Source organism: Saccoglossus kowalevskii, chromosome 21 (assembly GCF_978046115.1).
Source record: "Saccoglossus kowalevskii chromosome 21, keSacKowa6.1, whole genome shotgun sequence".
NCBI classification, from domain to species: Eukaryota; Metazoa; Hemichordata; class Enteropneusta; family Harrimaniidae; genus Saccoglossus; species Saccoglossus kowalevskii.
This window is the reverse complement of record NC_140661.1, coordinates 15194821-15217175: the sequence shown is the minus strand read 5'-3', so window position 1 is coordinate 15217175 and position 22355 is coordinate 15194821. Positions and strand designations below refer to the sequence as shown.

At 33.4% G+C, this 22355-nt stretch overlaps 1 protein-coding gene across 1 annotated transcript; it reads left to right on the top strand.

Moving 5' to 3' along the window:
- The first annotated feature begins 1812 nt into the window (after positions 1-1812).
- LOC102805373 (lysophosphatidic acid phosphatase type 6-like) lies at positions 1813-10523 on the top strand. Its single transcript, XM_006813817.3, has 9 exons — positions 1813-2121; positions 2444-2575; positions 2860-2990; positions 3121-3206; positions 3598-3815; positions 4880-5067; positions 5613-5781; positions 6275-6407; positions 10293-10523. Exons 1-8 carry the CDS (start codon positions 1858-1860, stop codon positions 6398-6400), a joined length of 1314 nt encoding a protein of 437 aa, XP_006813880.3. The 5' UTR covers positions 1813-1857; the 3' UTR covers positions 6401-6407; positions 10293-10523.
- The last annotated feature ends 11832 nt before the right edge of the window (positions 10524-22355 follow it).

The window sequence follows — 22355 nt, the reverse complement described above, 5'->3', positions numbered from 1 at the left end:
AATTAGTAAAATGTAGCGTAGGTGGAGCAAATGGCACACAGTTAAGAGTAATATCAGGAAATCTACATAACAGCAAATAGAATATTTGGTTGTGTTTTGCCGCTTTTCAAGAGAATATATGTTTCTATTCCAAAGTTAAAAAGACAAATATTCCATTACAGTAGGTTTTTAAAATGTCATAACAAGTTTCGATATCGTAAGCTGACTATCTGGCTTTATGCGATGTCGTAGCTACACGGAAATAAATTTAATAATACCCAGCTTTAAGAAACAATAAAATACAGTGTAATGTTAAGTATGAATACCGAGCTTCGAGGAACGATCTGTCATGCAACTTCACGGTACGTTTGTCTACCTAGCTTTGCAAATAATAAAACTATGAGGCAATAATAAGTGATGCTACCTAACAATGTGAAATGATCTAGCGTTTGTTTGATCAAGCGTTTGTGAACTAGCAATAATATGTAATTATTCATTAATATTTGTAAATGATTTTTTAAGAATTCAATGAGAATACTGAACAATACAAGAATACTAGTCATATTTGTTTGTATTTCAGTCACCCTATTCTAAATCAACTGTATTTCAGATGGTTTTCAGTTTCTAATTGCAGAAAATAATTGACTATGGATGCCAGTAAATCTTTTCAAAACACATGACATCACCTCTTGGATTGTAGTGCACTTGTCAGTTATGTTGTACGTATACATTATATGCCAGTTGTCATGAACATTTGTGAGTGTTAATTCTTGGACTGCCCAATGTTCCTACTAATTTGAATGCAAAAATCAAGATGTGTGCTCAATGTATACTATTATATCAGGTGCCAAGTTTCAGGGCATCAATTCAGTGTTAAAAAACGATTGAACAAAACAGATTGCATCGTATTTGTGTAGCAATTATTTGTTTTTAGCAACTCGTTTATATTGTATTTTTATTCAACCTTATGTGCAAGTGGGTGGATATAAAAATATAGAGGACACACCACGTATTAGTATATTATCACTTTTTTTAATGTTAGACATAGTTATGGCATTTAAACTTATAGTTGCCAACATCTTCTCCTATTTTTGGTGTATATTGACTTACGGTGAAAGACTGAGTCTCTCCTTTTTGGAGGATAACGTTTGTAGACGCAGTTAATTATTTGAATTCGTTTATTTTGCTCTGATAAACACTGAATTAAACCATGAAATTATTTATCGGACGTACCAAGTTGGGAGAGAGCAGCTTATTAGTAAACACATTAAACTGTGTGTTCTTTTTGTGTTCAATAACGGTTTTTAGGTGCCCTCTATACTTATTTGTACGCATATCCCATCCGGAAACATCCGGGGTAGTTTGCGGTGAAAAGTGAGTTGAGCGTTGCCACTTGTACGAGCCGTTCATGGAATGGCTGTACACGTAGATAGAACGGAGTGGTAAAGAATTGTAAATACACAGAACATGACATGACACACAGAGACAAATGCCCGATTGTTTCTCAAATCATTTCACACCTTTGAAACACAACCCTTTCTATTTGTTGCTCGGGGTTATTTATGATTTAAAAACCATATCATAACATATAGGATATTACCAATATCCAATATTAAACACATTGCTTCACATTATACACATAATGTTTGATATCTGAGATCTTGTTCACCTATTGACCATTGAGCATAACAGATATATTTTATGTTTTACACTAAACATAACTCGTAGTAATTTTTAACGATAGTAATTCGCCTATAGACAAAAATAGCGCTGCCCAGTTAGAAATAATCTGCCAGAGATTATTTATATTCCACGTCAGCAGGCGATGTTTGTACCGGGCAGTTGATATTCCAGCTCTCCATTTTAAAAATATTTTCGATGTCGACATATTTCCGTAAACTGTGTTTTGTCGGGACAGGTGTATGCGCTGCGTGCTTCACTTGGTCTGCTCATTTCGTGAATTCTACCAAAGCGATTTCGGACGATGGATCTATTGGGATTGAGGTGGACGATGCTCGTTTTCAGATTGACCACATCACAAAGCGAGGACTGCAACTGAAAATGGTTCAAGTGTTTTTCCGACATGGTGCTAGAACACCCCTGAATTTATTAGCAAATCCGACGAAAATACCAGAACTAGAAGTGAGTATTTATTTCCACTGTAATGTATAAACATAGCTGATACATTTGAATAGAACCATTTATATTGTAGATCACTTAATGTAATTTGTTTGTTTGTTTGTTTGTTTGTTTGTTATATGGTGTTTCATATTTTAATCAGACAATACGCTTTTTATTTGGACCTGTTAGAAGGTTGCAGCTAACATAATAAATCCTGTTAGACATCTCTCTATTAACCAATGCTATATATTGTACGATCTGATGATTAGAGTCAGTCTGTGTTGACAACTAAAAATATTTGTACATTGTGATGCATATTATTCGTGGTTGTTATGTTTTACAGCAAGTGTGGGACAGGAATGTTTTGTTTTCGGGAGGAGAAGGTTTACTAGCTGATTATGTTGTCAAGGATCTTGGGGGTGGTCCTGCGCCTGAAAAGTATTTCGATGCTATAAACAAAACGGTATTATTTAAGGTAAGGACAAGTTCTGAACACTGCGAAAGTACATCATGGATATACTTACTCATTCACATTGTAACTTAATTCCATTAAAACACCAAAGAGTAGACTAGGATCGTATCCTTTTTCACAATCCGTTTTACTACTGATATTGGCAAGATATCCTCTATGAGTTGTTTTTTTGAAACGATTCCTAAAGCATAATGTCACGTGGTAATACTAATGTATGAATTGAGATGAAAACAACGAACTACTGTAGCAGCGCGTGTGTTTTAAAACACGTTACTTACATTTTATAGGGTGGAACACATGCTGGTCAGCTGACCACTAAAGGCAAACATCAAATGCATCACTTAGGAGAAGTTTACAAGAAATACTACATTGATAAATTGCGGTTTCTTGATCCACAGTATGAACCTGAACATATCTAGTAGGTACAGCACAGTGACTTGTATATATATATATATATATATATAGTGCGTATCAGACGAACATGCGAGACATCTGTATACGAAAACACTCTATCTATTTATACAGTCATTTTTATTATTTTTGTTCAGTATTAGAAGTTCTAATTTAAATCGCACAATTGAGTCTGCCGCCTGTGTATTAGCAGGGATGTTTGGAAATGAAATTAATAAGAAAGGTAAGTAATACTTTTTTGACAAAGGTATTACATAATACAGCCATAATTATTTCTCAGTGTATATAGTTTCATAATTTTATCAGTTAAAAATATCGACGTCAATTGACCCTAATGTGGTACATTCCAATGATCACGAACAGCAGGTATGAGTCACATGACGGTGCAATATAACCAATCAATCTTTAGATCTACAATTTGTTCGGCAATTAGTTGTTATTTAGTATTCGGCTAACAAATGAGTGACACTGAAACTACAAAAACAAATTTCACGCCACTATTGTCATTTTACAAGTCAAAACAAGAATACAAAATCGTATATTATATAACCATATAAATATGACTTAGAACAAAAACAACAATCAAACCATTTACCAACTTATATTATTTTCAGGTTCTGTTCCCATTTTTGTTGCTACAGCAATGGATGACATCATGTATCCAAACTTCAATTCCTGTGGAAGACTTAGTGCACTTACTAAAAACATGTGTGACGAAAATATTACGCCAGAGATGAGAGTAAATATTCAGCGTATTCAGAAGATATTTGGCATTTCGAAATGCAACCGAGAAGATTTATTCAAGATAAGTGATGTTATTTCCTGTCAAAAGGTGAGTTGGCGACCATACTACTCATCGTTCGTGTTAACACTGGATTTATGTTAGTGGATTTGTTCCAAAACATAATATTCAAATTAGTGTAATGAGTTGATAAAACTCATATGCACAGGGATAGTGTTGACAAAAAAAATAGTTGATGAATGATGTTGAATATTATACTATTTAATTTGCCTTATTATCGAATCACAATAAATCCTAAACAAGCGAATGTTAAACGTGATTGGAAGTCATGTATAATACTGTGTAAATTGGAATTTGGTAAATTGGAAAAACAAATTTGAATGTGCATATTTCTCGAACAACAATTATGAAGAATGCAAAGATCCGTAACAGGAGGCATCAAACGTACTAAACGAGATGTAATCTTACTCACTTCGCTTGTAAGCGTCGTTCATATGGCAAAATGAATAACTATCGAAACATGCGTTCGTTGCCAATATCCACGTCACAAGTCAAACAATAACCCGAGGTCAAAAGATCGTCGTTTTTTGTGGAGTGAATACCGCAAACTAGTTTTCGGACTTTCATATGTGAATCTCAATATAATAGTATTTTAGGGATAAACCCCGCATGTTTTAATTCCATATAATATAAATATGTAACTATTCAATTTTAGTTCAATTTAGTTTTAGTATAAACCTATTCATAAGTTAGTATCATCAAACTAGATAATCATCGTTAATGTTTTATGTTTAGATTTTAGTTCCGTTGCTTGGCATTTATGAAAAATAATAGCCTAGTGTATTTATCGGGAATATAAATAAAGATTATTCACAAGCTACTTACCTATCAATCAATCCACTCTAAGCTGACCGGTAACAAATTATTACAGTAAATTACGTTTCAGCACTCGTCAAAATAAAATTCCTACTTTGGAACGAAGTTTGAACATAGACAAGACTAGATGGCTTACCCCGTTATACCTGCACACAAAATAGTTACTATAGTTGATTCCCTCTTCACATTTCGAAGACCAATCTAATAGATAATCAAGTAAGGCAATAATAATTCTTGTCAACAAGCTATTGCAATTCCGTATATCTTACACACGATAGGCACATGGTATCCCAATTATGGACATGCTGAATCAGTTGCCAGACTTTGTTGAAGAATGCGCTGTTAATTGGATGAAGGATAGTGTTAGTCAACCTGGGAAGCATCGCTTAGAATTGCTCCAGATGTCGGGAGGCAGGATTGTACAAATGCTCAGGGATAATATGAAACAACTTATTCAATCAAACAAGTGAGTTTCATCACACATCTATTTTTCAAACAAAAACTGAAATAAACCTGGGGTGAACTTTGTACGATAGACAAATAGTTGTAAACTTACATGGATAAATAAGTAGAACCAGCAAACCAGAGATCATACAGCATATATGTAGATTCACCACTCTCTAAATGTACATCGTCTCAGCTACAGGAAATCGTCTCACTTTTATTGTCTTCACATTGCAAGGATTTACACAGCTCAGAGCTCGCCCAAGAAATATTTGATGCCTTGGTGAACCCTCTTTTTTTAGATGTCTAGTTTGAGTTGATTCGAGGAATCCACGTGGTGCTGCTTGATGGCCACCATTCGGGAAGTCTGTGCATGCGCAAAAGCTAATATACGCTCCGACCGCTCAATAGGTTAATACATAAAAGTATTGATTTGCAAGTGTGTGAATCTGATAGACTTAGGCAAAAAGTTTGAACAATATAGTTTATAATATTACATTTAAAGAATTTAACCATAATACTATTAAAATTTAATTTACAATAAAATATTACTGTTGATTATTACAGTATTGAGATATTCCGGATTTATTCATGTCATGATGGGACGTTGATGGCGCTGTTAATTGGTTTGAATATATTTGATGATATTTGGCCACCTTATGCAGCAGATTTAACATTTGAATTATATGAAGATGAAAAAGGCTTTCATTATGTTAGAACATTGTATTTAGGCAAGGTAAGTGTCTGCGAAGAACTTCTATCAGTGTGATGTCAGTTTAACTGATGCCCAACTAAGAGAATGGCAGTTTTTTTAATCACATATTTCGACAAACCAGAGCTTCACGTATCTCAGTGATCCTTTACCTATTATTGATAAATGACTAATTGTCCTTGGTAGAAGGGAACGCATAGACAACACGCGTACCAACTACCACACAAGGTTTATATACAGATTTGTTGAATTGAATCAAGCAAAAATGCTCTCTGAAAGTTGACAAATTGGTACATCGACCGCGGCTGGACCAATAGTTTAATGTTGTTCCAAATGAAACAAACATGTGTACGTAACCAAAAATCAATGCAACAACACATTTCCGGATAACAAAACAATTGAATCCAACCAACTCGATTTTGCGATATAAAAGGTGTATACAATTATGGAATGTACCTTGTAATAACAAGAGATAATAGACAACTTAGTAACGGCGGGTGTTTTCGTTTCTGCTTAGGAAAAATGTGTATTAAAAAGTAAAGAAGCAATTATCCCGTTAGAAGAGTTCATAAAATTAACATCCGAGATCTCGATATCGAAGGATAAGTACCTAGCTTTGTGCGATGACATAACTACATTGTAATATAAAGGTGAGTATGACTGCTTAGATTTAAAAAGGCATAGTTACAATGTAATTTAATCGTAAGTTTGACGACCAAAAAGTAAGCAACGACGTATAATGGTAAGCAACGCAGATTTGGTAGCTACAACTGGCACGCAATAGTGAGTATGACTGCAGTAATTTGCATAAATAACGTGGCTTCACTTGTTGAGTGTGACTACAGATTTGGTCGATGGCGTAGCTATACTGCTATACCTGTACATTATTTTTTTTATTTTTTTAATTAATCGTATATTGAAGTGTGATGTAATAAATACAATGTACAGATTTTAATTAATCGTATATTGAAGTGTGATGTAATAAATACAATGTACAGATTTTAATTAATCGTATATTGAAGTGTGATGTAATAAATACAATGCACATATTTTAATTAATCAATCGTATAGTAAAATGTGATGTAATAAATACAATGCACAGACTTTAATTAATCGTATATTGAAGTGTGATTAATAAATACAATGTACAGATTTTAATTAATCGTATATTGAAGTGTGATGTAATAAATACAATGCACAGGTTTTAATTAATCGTATATTAAAATATGATGTAATAAATACAATGCACAGATTTTAATTAATCGTATATTGAAGTGTGATGTAATAAATACAATGTACAGATTTTAATTAATCGTATATTAAAGTGTGATGTAATAAATACAATGTACAGATTTTAATTAATCGTATATTGAAGTGTGATGTAATAAATACAATGTACAGATTTTAATTAATCGTATATTGAAGTGTGATGTAATAAATACAATGCACATATTTTAATTAATCAATCGTATAGTAAAATGTGATGTAATAAATACAATGCACAGACTTTAATTAATCGTATATTGAAGTGTGATTAATAAATACAATGTACAGATTTTAATTAATCGTATATTGAAGTGTGATGTAATAAATACAATGCACAGGTTTTAATTAATCGTATATTAAAATATGATGTAATAAATACAATGCACAGATTTTAATTAATCGTATATTGAAGTGTGATGTAATAAATACAATGCACATATTTTAATTAATCGTGTATTGAAGTGTGATGTAATAAATACAATGTGCAGATTTTAATTAATCGTATATTGAAGTGTGATATAATAAATACAATGTACAGATTTTAATTAATCGTATATTGAAGTGTGATGTAATAAATACAATGCACAGATTTTAATTAATCGTATATTAAAATGTGATGTAATAAATACAATGCACAGATTTTAATTAATCGTATATTGAAGTATGATGTAATAAATACAATGTACAGATTTTAATTAATCGTATATTGAAGTGTGATTAATAAATACAATGTGCAGATTTTAATTAATCGTATATTAAAATGTGATGTAATAAATACAATGTACAGATTTTAATTAATCGTATATTGAAGTGTGATGTAATAAATACAATGCACATATTTTAATTAATCGTGTATTGAAGTGTGATGTAATAAATACAATGTGCAGATTTTAATTAATCGTATATTGAAGTGTGATATAATAAATACAATGTACAGATTTTAATTAATCGTATATTGAAGTGTGATATAATAAATACAATGCACAGATTTTAATTAATCGTATATTAAAATGTGATGTAATAAATACAATGCACAGATTTTAATTAATCGTATATTGAAGTATGATGTAATAAATACAATGTACTTATTTTAATTAATCGTATATTGAAGTGTGATGTAATAAATACAATGCACATATTTTAATTAATCGTATATTAAAATGTGATGTAATAAATACAATGCACAGATTTTAATTATTCGTATATTGCAGTTTGGCATAATAGTTAACTAACAGAATTTTTTTTTAAATACAAATACAAAAAAATGAACAAAATAGTTGATCAAATTACAAATACAAAAACACAAAAAACAAGGTCAAAGTCCTCATGTTATATATATATATTTTTACAGTATTTTTATTTTTCTAGGTATTTCATTATATTTTCCCATTTGTTAACAAATATTTCGTGTTTGTTATATTGTTCTGCGATCGCTTTTTCTAGATTAAAGGTTTGTTTTACTCTTTCAATGAATAAGTTTAAGTTTGGTTTAGAATTATTGAAATATATAATTCGTATTTTCCAAGTAAAATTAAGTGCTTCCACAGGGCTTGAAAGTTACTTTTACCACCAGAATTAAAGATTACCTCTTTTTTACAAATATTGATATTTTCGGCACATATATTTATCCAAAATATTTAAATTTTTTGCCAGAATTTCTGGCTTTCTTCACATTCCCACAGCAAGTGTTCTAAATCTTCTTTTAGGTCACAGTTTTTGCATTTGTCATCGTCAGTTTTCTTATTTTTGTATAGAAAAACATTTGTCGCAAGAATTCGATGCAAAATTTTATACTGAAATCCGCGCATTTTTTCGTTGATTGTTATCTGTTTAATTTGTTTCCAGGCTTCCTGCCAGTCTACATCATCTGTATATTGTTTACTAGCAAAGGTGCTTAATGCAGTGGCCTTCTCAAATTTTGAATTTCTTAAAACATTGTAGTAGTCATTACATTTGAATTTGCTATATCGCTTATAGTTTTCACAAATAGGTCTCGTCTCCTTTGGCGACGTACGCTGTTTTAATGCTGATTTCCATTCTGTGGGGATTGCGGACGTTAAACCATAATATTTAATAAAATCTGACTTTATATTAAATTTAGTCTAGAACTGATTGAGTGACAAAACCTCCCCATTCTCATCAGTCAAATCACTTACGTACTTCACACCGTGGTCAAACCAATTGCGGTAAAATATCGATTTTCCATAAATAAGTACGTACTTATTGTTCCATATTATATGCATCCCTGGCTTAGGTTCGGCAATATTTTGTGATTTTTGGAACTCTGCCCAGTGACTAAGAATTTCACGATAAAAAATAGGTATCTTGACTGAGAGCGAGTCAATCGAATAATTACAATTCATAAGCAAGGCCAGCCCTCCCAATTTATTAAAATAATGGTTTGGAAAATTAGACCAGAATGATTGAATGACCTGTACATTGATTTATATCATGCATGATGGCCTAAAAATATTATACCTCTATAAGCCGAGATAAACCGATAATTTATAGGAGCTTGGTATAAACATATATAAAAAATGCAGATATTTTAAATAGAAAATATTGTGTGGATTTTGAAAATTATTTTGTGATCATGCCTGCAAACCGCATTTATATATTTGGCTTTGTCAAATGATTCACCAATTAGATAGATAGAAAGTGTGGATTGAGGGCGCGCCGATTGATATACGAGTATACAATATCACGTAATGTATGGTTCTTCTAAATGTTGAGGGCAATACCAAAATCTACACAATAAATATAATTCTTATATTATTAGTCACGTAGATGTTATTGGTAGTGACACGTTTTTGATCCCATTGTATAACGATTCAAAACACATACAATTTTATAAACATATACATGTCTTGCTCATTGCCCTGGATAATGGGTTGTTATTAACTAATAAAAAAAAACATGTTAAATGTTCATTTGTAAAAAAAGGGACCAATTATTATCGTCACCTTTGTGTTATTATCATGTAAATAGTGAGTAGGTAATGCTCATAAACATTGAAATAATTGAAATAACTAGTCGCATTGTCAACATAACATCTATTGGAGAAATTTCAATTCAGTTGGAATAAAATATAGGCAGATATTATTTTTGGGACACAAGTGTGACAATGCGATTGATCATAAAAACTTATTTCAGCACCGTCTTCAGTGTAATCGTATGTCGGTGACCATTATCCCCCTAATAGTTAGCGTGGACGAATGTAAGAGTGTAATTGTAATTTTCTTTTTTTTCTTTTTTTGCTTACACGCCAGTTAATTGTACCAAGTATTTTACATAAAGCTAAAGTCCCGACAGCAGTTAGATGATGACTGAATAAACAAGCCTGAAGATGCAGGAGGAAATATACATCTCAACTACTTTATATTATTATCACTGACAGTGAGATTTGTTCTGTGCTGAGGTGATGGGACATTTCCAATTAAAAATATGGACAGAGCTTCATAGTCATAATCAATATAAAATTTCAATATATTCGGAATGAAGTATGTAGTTGTATGTAGTTGGATGCATTCAAAATAATTACATTATACCAAACCTTATACCAACATTTTTCATTTGCAGTGATTATATTATTATATTATATTGACACAAACGCTGCATAAATCGTAAACATTGAGGATTTGTTTATTCATTTCTAAATCGTGATTTCCTGCTAGACAGAATTTTGTCAACCGACTGCATAGTTGGATCGTCAGACCTGGAGGGCCAAGAAGGGCCAAGAAAACGTCAGATAATCGAATAAATGTGAACAATAAACGAAAAATTAATCGTGACAGAACTTGTCTTTGTCACAAATATATACAAATTGCCAGAGGAACAGGAAGTTCAGCACTCAGAATCAATTGAGTGTGTATTCAATCATGTATTCTTGATAATTTCGTTAGCCAACTTGTTTTTCTTCAAAATTAGACCCACGGTCAAGTATATATAGCAACACAAGTTGTTGTCATGTAATTATTTTTTCCCGTGAGCAAGCTGACAGCGTCCTTAAAACAAAGCCGAGAACACACATTTAAAGCAGGGAGTAGTCACCTGCGCATGCGTCAGCAGCCATGGCATGTCATTGTTTACAAACAAGCGTCGCGAACCGCTAATCCAACATCTAAACAAAGTTCTAAAAACCCAAACACGGTAATGATCGACAGTCCTATATTAAGACCGAGCGTCTCTCCGATGTCACCAAGTATTTTTCTTCAATATGCGAGATATGCGAACCGCTTATCCAACATCTGAACAAAGTTCTAAAAGCCCAAACAAGGTGATGATCGACAGTCCTATAAATCTGAAAAAATAAACGATATGAACAAATGCATTATCAACACATTCACATTTTTAAAAAGGCCAATAAAATTACAGAGGTTAACGTTTTTTTCGAAATACGAAAACAAACTTGCTATCCGCTTACCACGTATGTCTCATCCCCACGATTGTGTAGGTCATGTTCTCAAAGTGTACTGATAAACCCAACAAACTTGAAATAAATAAATGCAAAATAAATAAATGCAAAAACCCTTATTGACCATGAATACAAGATTACCCACAGTTTTAACCAACGACCATGGCAAAGCGTCTTCTCACACTAAGAACTTATGCGAATACCGTGTAATAAACACAGACCTACAGATGTACAGGAGCAAGCCATATCACTGACGTCACAGCAAACTGCTTTCAAATAAGGCAGAATATTCCGGAATATATTTTGTGCTACATACCATCACACAATACAAGATATAGTAAAAACGTTCCGTATCCTGTTCACCTAATTAGACATGTTTTCTATGAGCTTAGGGAAAGTATTGCCTTCCAAGGCGCATCGTGGCATTACCTCGCATTTAGAATTACCGAGTATTATGTTTCATTGCAAACTGTTTGAATAGAAAGATACAATTATTAGTAATGATCATGACATACTGTACTTACTGAACAACTTCCATGTTCCAGATTGTTTAGGCCTTTTCATTTGTCAGGTGTAAATATTTCAGAGGCGTTACCTGAGTTACGCAGTATTCCTTATTAACTGTTTTATGCCTCGGGACTATTTGCATAAAATAATTCAAGATACGGAGATCAACTCAATAACCTACTTACTAGGTAACTTTTTGACAGCAAATTTTATTGTGATAGAGTTTACTGATATATTGTTTCACTACACAACAAGCACAAGAGACACAAAACAATACTTGGATTATGACAATTTAGAGTGTATACAACGGCTTCAAAAATATAATATATATAATATATATAAAAAATTAATATACCAATTGTAAATTCGTTTTTTTTTTACGTGCAAGGGTTCCTGTAGTTGCAGTTTAGCGATCACTTCTTGTTTATATAGTAAACCAACTGTCTATGTATAAAGATCAGTAACAAGTCACACACTTTAAACATAGTTTGTCTACTACATATAGCAAAATTGGCATATCTTTGTTTTCTCCATATCCATCAACGTGTCCATACATTCATTTCAACTAGATGGATAAGATTGCAACTCTTCTCACGTTTCTTAAAATAGCAATACAAGGTTAAAAAGCATCAGAACTGCTCATATTAAGTATATGGATGACATAGTTATTATAGTTAGTTTGAAGTTACTTTGTAGGAATAAGTTACTTAAAAACAAGATTACGCAACACAGAGTGTGCGATATTATTGCAAATATCCTTAAATACCGAATCTAACCACAGATACGCGTACTAATATATACTAATATATACACATTTTTCCACTGCCATGAAGGCACTTTCCAGTCAAGAAAAGTTATATAACTGCCTCCCAGACAAAGGTTTTAAAAAATCAGAACTACAACGGTAATTACGAAATATTTAATCACTAAGCATTTAATAAAATGTAGGATCAAATAATCACTTATGTTATTTGCACAACAAATGTTGACGGTAAGCATAACATAACAAATAATATACTATGTTGCCAAATAATATTAAGGTACGTGTAAATGCACGTCCCCCGATTTGAACACTATAGTATAGTACATCGAGCATGTAGAAATATTAACTTTTCAGCAAATTATTACCATGATTGTCAATTATATTCTGTTTAAAACTACACACATTCACAAACTCGTTGATTTTGGACTGTACTTTGAACATTTATTCTGTATGGTAAGCATTTTTTTCTTCAAAACGGGCCTGATATCAATGACCGTATTTATTGAGCACGTAACACTTATATAATTAACACATTGACAGCAGATGGAAGAATCCGTACAACTAGATAAAACATTACCTAACAGCAGGGCAAAATTGTTAAATCCTAAAACAAGCGACTAAAACATGTGGTTCATTTTGATAGACTTAAGTATCCGTATGTCAGGTCCGGATAGTGCCACAATTCATATGTTTCATGTATTTCCACGTGAACCACATGCCTCAGAATCTAAACAATCTCTCGTGGAAGATTCAGATTCAGCTAATTCTGTATCCATGGAGACACATTGTACATCATTGGTTATCCAGTGTCACAAAATCACTATGTTGACTTTGAGAACCTAAATAGGGAAGCCTAGTTATATATGTTGAAACACATGACATTCTTACAGTAGGCCACCCCACACATTCGCTTGCTATCAATCAAGAGTTGAGTAACAATGCTTTGATAATGATCTTTGTCAACATATTTAAAGTCATTAGCTACTTAGTCGTCACTTAGTTTGTGTAAATTTAAATGAAAGTAGTCATAACGTTGATAACACAGACAAACTGTGTCATTCTCTGACAATGATACAGTCACTGACTTTTACGTAACATAGTGTCCCAGAACATGACTTTATTAGTCCACAACAAAAACAAAAAAACAATGGATAACTATCTCATTATACTATAATGTGATAGCGATAAAAGACCAATATTTTGATTATTTTAGCTACGTTGATATATTTATGTGCCATTAATAACTATTTTCTTTTTGTTTGCATAGTAAATATTCTGTACAGTCATTTACTTAGAGAAGGTGAATTGACCCAATGAGAAGTAAGAATTTATTTGACCAATATCCCCTCGGATTTCCGCATCATTCACGATTCTAATACCGTATTTGCATTCTTCACACTCTTCGCTTCCCAAATATTGTTTCAATTGGTCGAACGCATCTGAAACAGATGCATGATGTTGATATCACTTATATACAATGTCTACCACAGTTTCAGGACATCAATTTTACTTGAAGTTCCAAATATAGATGAAGTAATCATAATATGGGTAAGAGATATACATCGCGTCCAGCCTATATCAGGAAACCCATAATAATGTGTTTCCAATCTCTTTACAGGTACCCTCAGTGGCGGCGGCACCGTTGGGGCTGTGGGGGCGGTCGGTGAAATACTCATTTATATTTGTCACTAAAGTCCACCGCAAATGTCGATATAAATGCACACCCCAAAATGCAGGAAACAGCGTTTCAGAGGGTCTAGATTTCAATATTTTTCTAGAGGAGCATGCGCTCGATTTGTTGACATTCACATACAATTTTCGCCCCCACAGTCAAAACAAGCTGCTGCCGCCTCTGACCCTTCATATCTTTTGGCAAGACCCGCAAATTGTCATCAATGAAGCTGTCACCGAAACAATACATCTCCAAAATATCATTTCTATCTCCATCGGTTTCACTTTCAAAACAAGACACATTGAAAAATTCCGTACGCTCTTACTCATTAGAGAAAACCTCAGGTTTTCTGCCATCTGTGTTGTGAGCAATGCCAAAACTGCTCCTTCACCTAGCGCATATCATATTTTCTCAGGGCAATTGACATTTTAATGGTACGGAAGCTTTTCTTTTCAGGCAATAATATATTTCTCTTATTCTATTTTTTTTATTTTGGTATGTAATGTGTTTTCGTCAAGGAAGCACGCGTTTTATTTTCCAACATTAACATTTTTCTACATAAAGCTAGTTAAGCAAAGTTGTTCTTGGTGTTCGCTTATGTGAGTTGTCCCATCTATTTGGCAACATTTACATATATTGCCCTATTTATTATTATGATATTATTGCTTTGTAATATTAGAGGTTTTGGGGAGCATTTCACAACAACACGAAAACACTTGACTAAAACGAATTCTTTATATTACAGTAACATCATATCACCTGTGCTTACATTGTTGGATACAGCACTGAATACAGCTCCACGGTGTATTTTAGCGATGTAACACGTACGGGGTTAAGGTTTGTGCTATATTTCTGCTTCCAAATGGATCCTCGGATGACTGTTAATGCTGGTGTATGCGTGTGTAAATTTGTCTGCATTTGTGTGAGCTTATTTCATGCTTTTCATTACAAAAGTGGTGATGTTATTCTTTAGGAAATTTTCATTTTCATCGAGTTTTTTTTTCGCTAGTTTATTTGTTTTAAGCAACAACGAGTAAAAAACATATCTATTGCACTTTGAATATATTATTACTAAACCAAAGAACATCACTTTGTTCCTCAATATAATAATGTGAAAAAGTGAATATTGGTCATTTTATTATTAAAGACAATTACGTCTCTGTTTTGCCTAAATCCGCATATAAGGTATTTATATACACATAGCTTTGTGATTTGAATTATACCTTTTTTATTTGTTTTATTTGTGCAAAATATAATGTAACCACATTATATTCAATTTGAATTATACATTTGTTAAATTCTTGACAATGTCACTGTATCACAGTATAAGGAAGTTCCTACACAGCGACTGGTTTCACATACATGTATGGTGCGTTGACTAGATTTCAAGTTTTCGAGTAGTCGCTACAGTATTCGATTCCAAAGAAAGAAGAATAAGCGCATACAGGGCAGTATTGGCGTTTTAAGCAGTGGAGAAAGTCACGCCAGCTACAACAAAATGAAGATCCGCATTGACCAATTTAGGATTTAAAATAGAGTTGAATATAAATTTCATCAGAAAGAACTTTGTCATTATCCAGAACAAGTGCCAACGTTTGAGTAAATTTGATAATCTTTTAAACGTTAATCGTATACACCATGATAAATAGATTCGCATCTTGCCATGACACAGATATACGATATATAAAGCCAGCAATTCAAGACAGCCAGGTTAAAAGTCACAGAAAATTTCACAACATACTTTTTCTCGTTCTACATGTAATAGTATCAATGCTAAGATGTCAAAGAACAATTTCTTCTATTGCGGAATTATTTGCTGTAAGCAGTATTCCAACAAAGATAGTGTTAATGCATTATTTAGAGATTTGAGTTAGATCACAGACGAAATCTTATTCTTTTGTCGAGCCCTATGCTCGTGTTTCTCGCTGACAATCTGTGCTTGACTTGTTAACATACACCCACGACAATACTTATACGTTAATGTATGTGTGTCGTTTCTTGAAGTAAATATTTCTGTTAGGTTACATTTCCACCATTTCGATTGGTAATGGTACGCCAGCTTTCGTAATTTTGGAATTTGTGTGTGCAATTTCCAACACAAACTGCCTATCTCTTTCCGTCTTTGTCGGGGACACTTTTTTGAAATGTCACGTTCTTTTGATTGGAAACGTTTTAAATCTTCTTTAAAATTTCCTTCATAATTTTTCACTTTCTTCCAAAATGTACTATTGAAATGTTGATATAATAATATATCTGCTTGATTATATTTCTTGATGGCATCTTTTACTTCCGGTGTTATATCTGTTTTATGTGCTCTCACCAGTGCCTTGTGGTACAAGATATCCTCATCGTCCCAACACATGAGTTTCTTCAACAAAATTAACGACTCATCATAATATTCGAGCAACACTACTAAATCTAACTCACGGTCGAGTTGGTCAATTTTATGTTTAATTACCGTCATATTATTTTGATATTTGTGATCTAAACCAAGAGACCACACTAAGCCATTTCTTCGTTGATGGATGCAGTCTGGTGGGCTATAGGAGAAGTTGAACGGATATTGAATGTACTGAAGGAAATTGTTTGGATATCGGTGTATGTCCATTTCTTTGTAGCAATGGAAAAAGTTGAAAACAGAGTCCAACCTTGTGTATGGAGATCGCAGAATAGTGAAGTACTTGGCGTTAGGTATTACTTCATTCAACAAGTGTCTGTCATACCGTATATGATGCGCAATATAGTCAAAACCGGTAAAATCTGGACAGCTAAATGTGTCAATCTCCAAACTCTCTCCATCGGCAGTCGGATAAATCCATGGAGTAACAACAGGAAAACCAAGTTTGTGTTTCATCCCATATCTGTATAATATGTTTGCCGTTGTACTTGAACCTGTCTTTATAGTTTTGATAAAGATGAATTTTGTCACTGGTTTGCATTTCCATGTATTGTTATACGTCGTATTATTAACTGTAACCTGTTGATGAAACAAAAACTTATCTAAGTTATGGCAATTTCCAGGATAATAAGGTACATGTAATACTACTGGTGAAATGGGACAACGTATTCTCTGATTAAAAATATATCATATATTTCCATGAAAGTAACATCTTAGTAAGTATCACGGGGGAAATCTTTTCTCCTCTGGGGTTCTCCACACGTGCCAGGGGGGAATCTCGTCTCGTCTCTATATCGCGTCACCTTGAGGTACGGGATCGGGGAAGTCACTTAAGCTTTACAGTCAAATAGACGCACACAACAAAATACGTTTCAACTCTCGTCTTAGTCGGTCATTTGAGCACTCTATAAGACACAGCGCCCTGGGGGAAAATCCCCAAGACTATGCAAGGCTGACCCAAGACTCGCCCAAGACTCTGCAGGACTGCACTACGTCAGTTCTGGTGTACTCGCCAAGACCAACTAAAACAACTTTATTCATTTTCAAAACTCTAACCAATTACAAAACAGTAAAAAGACTCTAGGGCGTAACCTTCAATCATAAAGCCAATCACACTAAGTACTGGACATGTCATATCTTTTGATTAATCGTTCACTACATTAATAATTGTGAATACTAACTGTCAGAAATAGTAGTCTGAATAGCGACGGTTATCTCGTAATTAGTTCCAAATCACTGAGCCAAGTTCCGTCCAGGACCTCGCCTGCCTAAACGATGACAGACATAACACAGAAATTCGCTCGTAATCAGCTAATTAAGTCGATCAACAGATACGCGTAAACAAATTCATCATATAGGCATGCATGTGTATGCAATATACATTCATAAATGAAACATAACAAATCTTCAAGTCAAGGTATTTTTTATTGTATACCTAAATATAAAATTATTGTTTGGTTTGTTGAAATGTGTGTTTGCTTGTTTGTTTGTTTGTTTGTTTGTTTGTTTGTTTGTTTGTTTGTTTGTTCATTAAAATGGTGCAAACACTTTATCTGGGGGTTACAGAGTCCACTTAATTTATAATTTAAAAGTTCAGTAACTACACACATACATTGGTAACATACTAATTATGTAAACAATGATTATTTTCATCGTCAGAAACTGACAAGTGTGAAGAATTGAGGAGTATACTTGACAGACTTTACTTTATGTTATTATAATTTGATTTTGAGTATACTTGACAGACTTTACAATATTTATTTTTTACTTTATTGATTTATGTTTATTGAAGATCAGTCATCTGTTGGTTGTGCGGTAACCATACCCTGCAAAAGATGGGATATTTTGACATTTATTATATTTTGAAATATCTTGTTATAATTAATGACAACGCACCAAAAACATCTTCTAAATTAGCTTTACTCTACAACACTACAACATAATAGGGATAATAGTAATATTAATAATATGAAAACACACATACACAATAAATAAATGTCATACATGTTATATACAAAATATCAAGTTGATCTGTTGAAGCGTCAATGAAAAACAAATACCCAATCTTTTGGTCAATAATTTGTCATTTATAACTCAAACAGTTATGGACAGAACTTCATGACATTTTCAGGAGAGGTTGCCTTTGATACAAGAAGTAAACGTGTTGATTTGGAGAGGGGGAGATCTCGCCATCGAACAAAGATTTTGTGAATGAATGTTCATAAGCTAACGTAATGAACAAAGTGTTATGAAAACTGCAAAATTGTCATAGGTTTTAATTTATTCGCTGTTGTCATGGAAGCAGGAATTTTGGTAATGATTCTTCCTTGGTAACTAAAACATTGAATGTTTATGAAATTTGTAGAAGCTACTGCCATTGAAACAGAGACATTGGAATTGGTATCTATCTCATTACAATAGAAATAAGAATGTTCTCCATGCTAACACACCGCCAAATAAAAAATAGTGAAGGACATTCATTAACACATTGATTAAATTTCAGGAGAGACTTAGTTATTTTGAAAGATTCTTCGCAATTGGAGGATGCTCTCTTAATTTGATTTGATAAGTTAATACAAGACATAGCTTTGTCTTTTTTTAAATCGGAACCTAGTGTTCATATGGTAAATGTATAAAATACACATTTACACAAAATAGTACAGGTATTACTAAAGATTAGCTATTGATTTGTGTAGTAGGAATGGCTATTAGTTGTTTACATGGTATTACTGATGTATTTTCCAACTTAGGTTGTATTCGCCTATAATTTATTATATTACAAACGTTCACATACATACACATGTATTGTGATATTGATATTTCTCTGTTATACTTAAAAAGTAAACACGTATTGGAATCACACAGGGAACACGTGTGCTAAGTTTGAAGGCACTGCCTATTTACCCCCTTTTAGTTATATTGCAAAAATACAGACACTTACTGTGACCTTGTCTCCCTTGTAGTTCAATACAGAACATACAGAAACAAGTAATGTGACTTTTACATTTGATTCAAGAAATGCGCTATATAAGGAACAAATGTGTTAATCTGGTTATGTTTCCCTTGACTTGTTGAAAACGCATATCTTGGAAGTACTGGTTATAACAGGAACGGCTTGGAAAGTCGATGGAAAGAGATTGTCTGGATTGGGGGGAAAAATAGGTACCTTCCAAGCAGATGCGATAGACTTGGCGAGAGTGGAATTGAAGCGTCAATTACCTAATTAGTTGGTGTAAGAGTGGTTTTGGTGAAGAAGAGGTTATCATTCTCATTATCATTATCAATTTTATTATTGCTTCTATTATTGAGTTTATTGTAATTACGACTTTACGTGAATCAGTATTGCCCATGTTTGCAATACTATGTTAGAAGACGTTTGCGTTGTCATTAGTGTTATGTTTTTGTGTGTGTATTTAGATTGACTTTTTATTATTTTTGACGATCGGTCGATTACAATGCTGTTTCTTTCGAGTTCATTTGTTATATCACTGTATTACATTGAAATCAGCCCTATCAGTGCATGTTACACATTGATTGCTGCATTACGCTGTTCATTGACAAAGCAGTTTTTACAGGTGTTTTTTCTAATTACACTTAAAACATGTTATGTTAACTGACAGTAGACATGTAAATATGTGTCAGCTTATAGCGATGGTACTAAATCATCGATGATGTGACCCTGCCTTCGGAGTGACAGGGTGCGTAACGTTTGTACTACTACTCATTACTCGGGAGAAAAGGCACGAGTAGTTAAATCAATAGTAAAAAATGGTGGCGGCGCATTCCGATAAAACACCTTGTCGAACGGCGCTCAAGGGGGTTTAAACTTAACGAACTGGTAACCAATTTCAACCTCCTAAACCCTGAAACGAACTGGTTAAACACAACTAAAATATATCAAATCTACCAGTGTAGTAATAGGAGTAGTATTAATGTATTGTATGTTTAGCTTGTTGAGCAATAAGCTCTTCTGTGCGAGGGAAAATGTGTAGGAACGGTTCTGATTACATCAGCCGACTGTAAGCTGTTTTTTTTTCACAAGATAGGAAAATAATGGGTACTTACATTGTTCGATACAGTAGTAAATAATTCCTGCTTATGTGACTCCACAACTTGATGAATATGTTTCGAAATGTTCAGCTTTTTGAAAACTGGTGGATACTGATATACATAAACACAACACACCACAAATACAATTACGCCGCGTACAGAGTATGTCCTCATTGTAACACAGCAGTATAATATATCCTAGAGTTATGACACTTCAGGGCTATATTATTGTAATACTGCTTATATGTAGAAAACCTTTGTTATTGCACAACACGTGACAGCTGTACGATGTAACCAGTGATTCATGATTTGCTAATCGTTGATTGGTTATTCCGTTTGTTTACACCACGTTACCACATGCTTCACACCATGCAGTTGTCTGTAGTCAAATGCATACGTGGTAATAGGAAGCTATAATTCACTACTCAACAAAATATATGCACAAAATTCACTCATGTTGTGGGTTTCTTTTGATATTCGACGAAATAATGAACAATTTGTGAGAATATCTAATTGTTACAACTCATTCGGTTACAATATTGGGCCTGGGCTTCATAGCTTGGTGTCTGATCTCGGAATGCAGAGGCACATAAGTTCGTGCGGTGTTTACAATTTACAAGTGATTGCGTTCCCTGTCTGAAGTCTGCATCTAGTCTGGTGTACTCAATTCTCTTAAACCAGCTGCCACTATATCAAGCGATAGATGTATAAAATAGACATAACTTTATTAGTAATTTGAGCAAGATAATCACACTTACAAATAGATGATGAAAACGGGAAACAATAATAAGAAAAAGGTTTAATGTCGTTGGTGTTTTTTTAATGTGGTCAAAATAAAGAAACAGGTAGGCGTTATTTTAATTTGATATTGAAATATAAAATTCATTCGTTATAATGAGATATTACCGCATATTAACGAGATTTAGAATTTCGTCTCTAGGCAAATAAAACTGGTCTATCTGGTAGGCACACTAGCATTACGTGAAGTCAATGCTAATAGAATGATCATATAGAAAATGAAAGGTGATATCAAATTTTGTTCTTCTGTATTTGTAGAGCTGCATCAAACCAACAAATTTATAACAATGCTGGCTGAGAAGGTAATGTAATCAATAAAGATCAAAGTAATGATACGATAGAATTAGAAAGAATTCTCACACAACAATACAAAGAACCCAAAGCCCCGAACTGGGATACCTGGTCGTGTTTCTGTGTGTGCGATGTAACGCAATCAAGTGTCTTAGTTTTTCAACATTCACCGTCTTGATCAACGTAGACGTAGACTCACAGCAACGCAGTTAGCATAGTCGATTCTCGACGTGATCTTGTGGGGATTAAAGCGCGGTGGTTGTCGCGCAGCGCGTGTTCGAATTTCATGTAAATAAACAATGTATTTTACACGCGTTGTATACGTCGCTATGAGTCCCATATCGAACAGGACTTGGAACGACAACCACCGCCATTTAATAGTCTCCCAATATCTCCGCAGCAGCACGCAGTCACACAAGCGTAAATAGTTGGCCAGTAA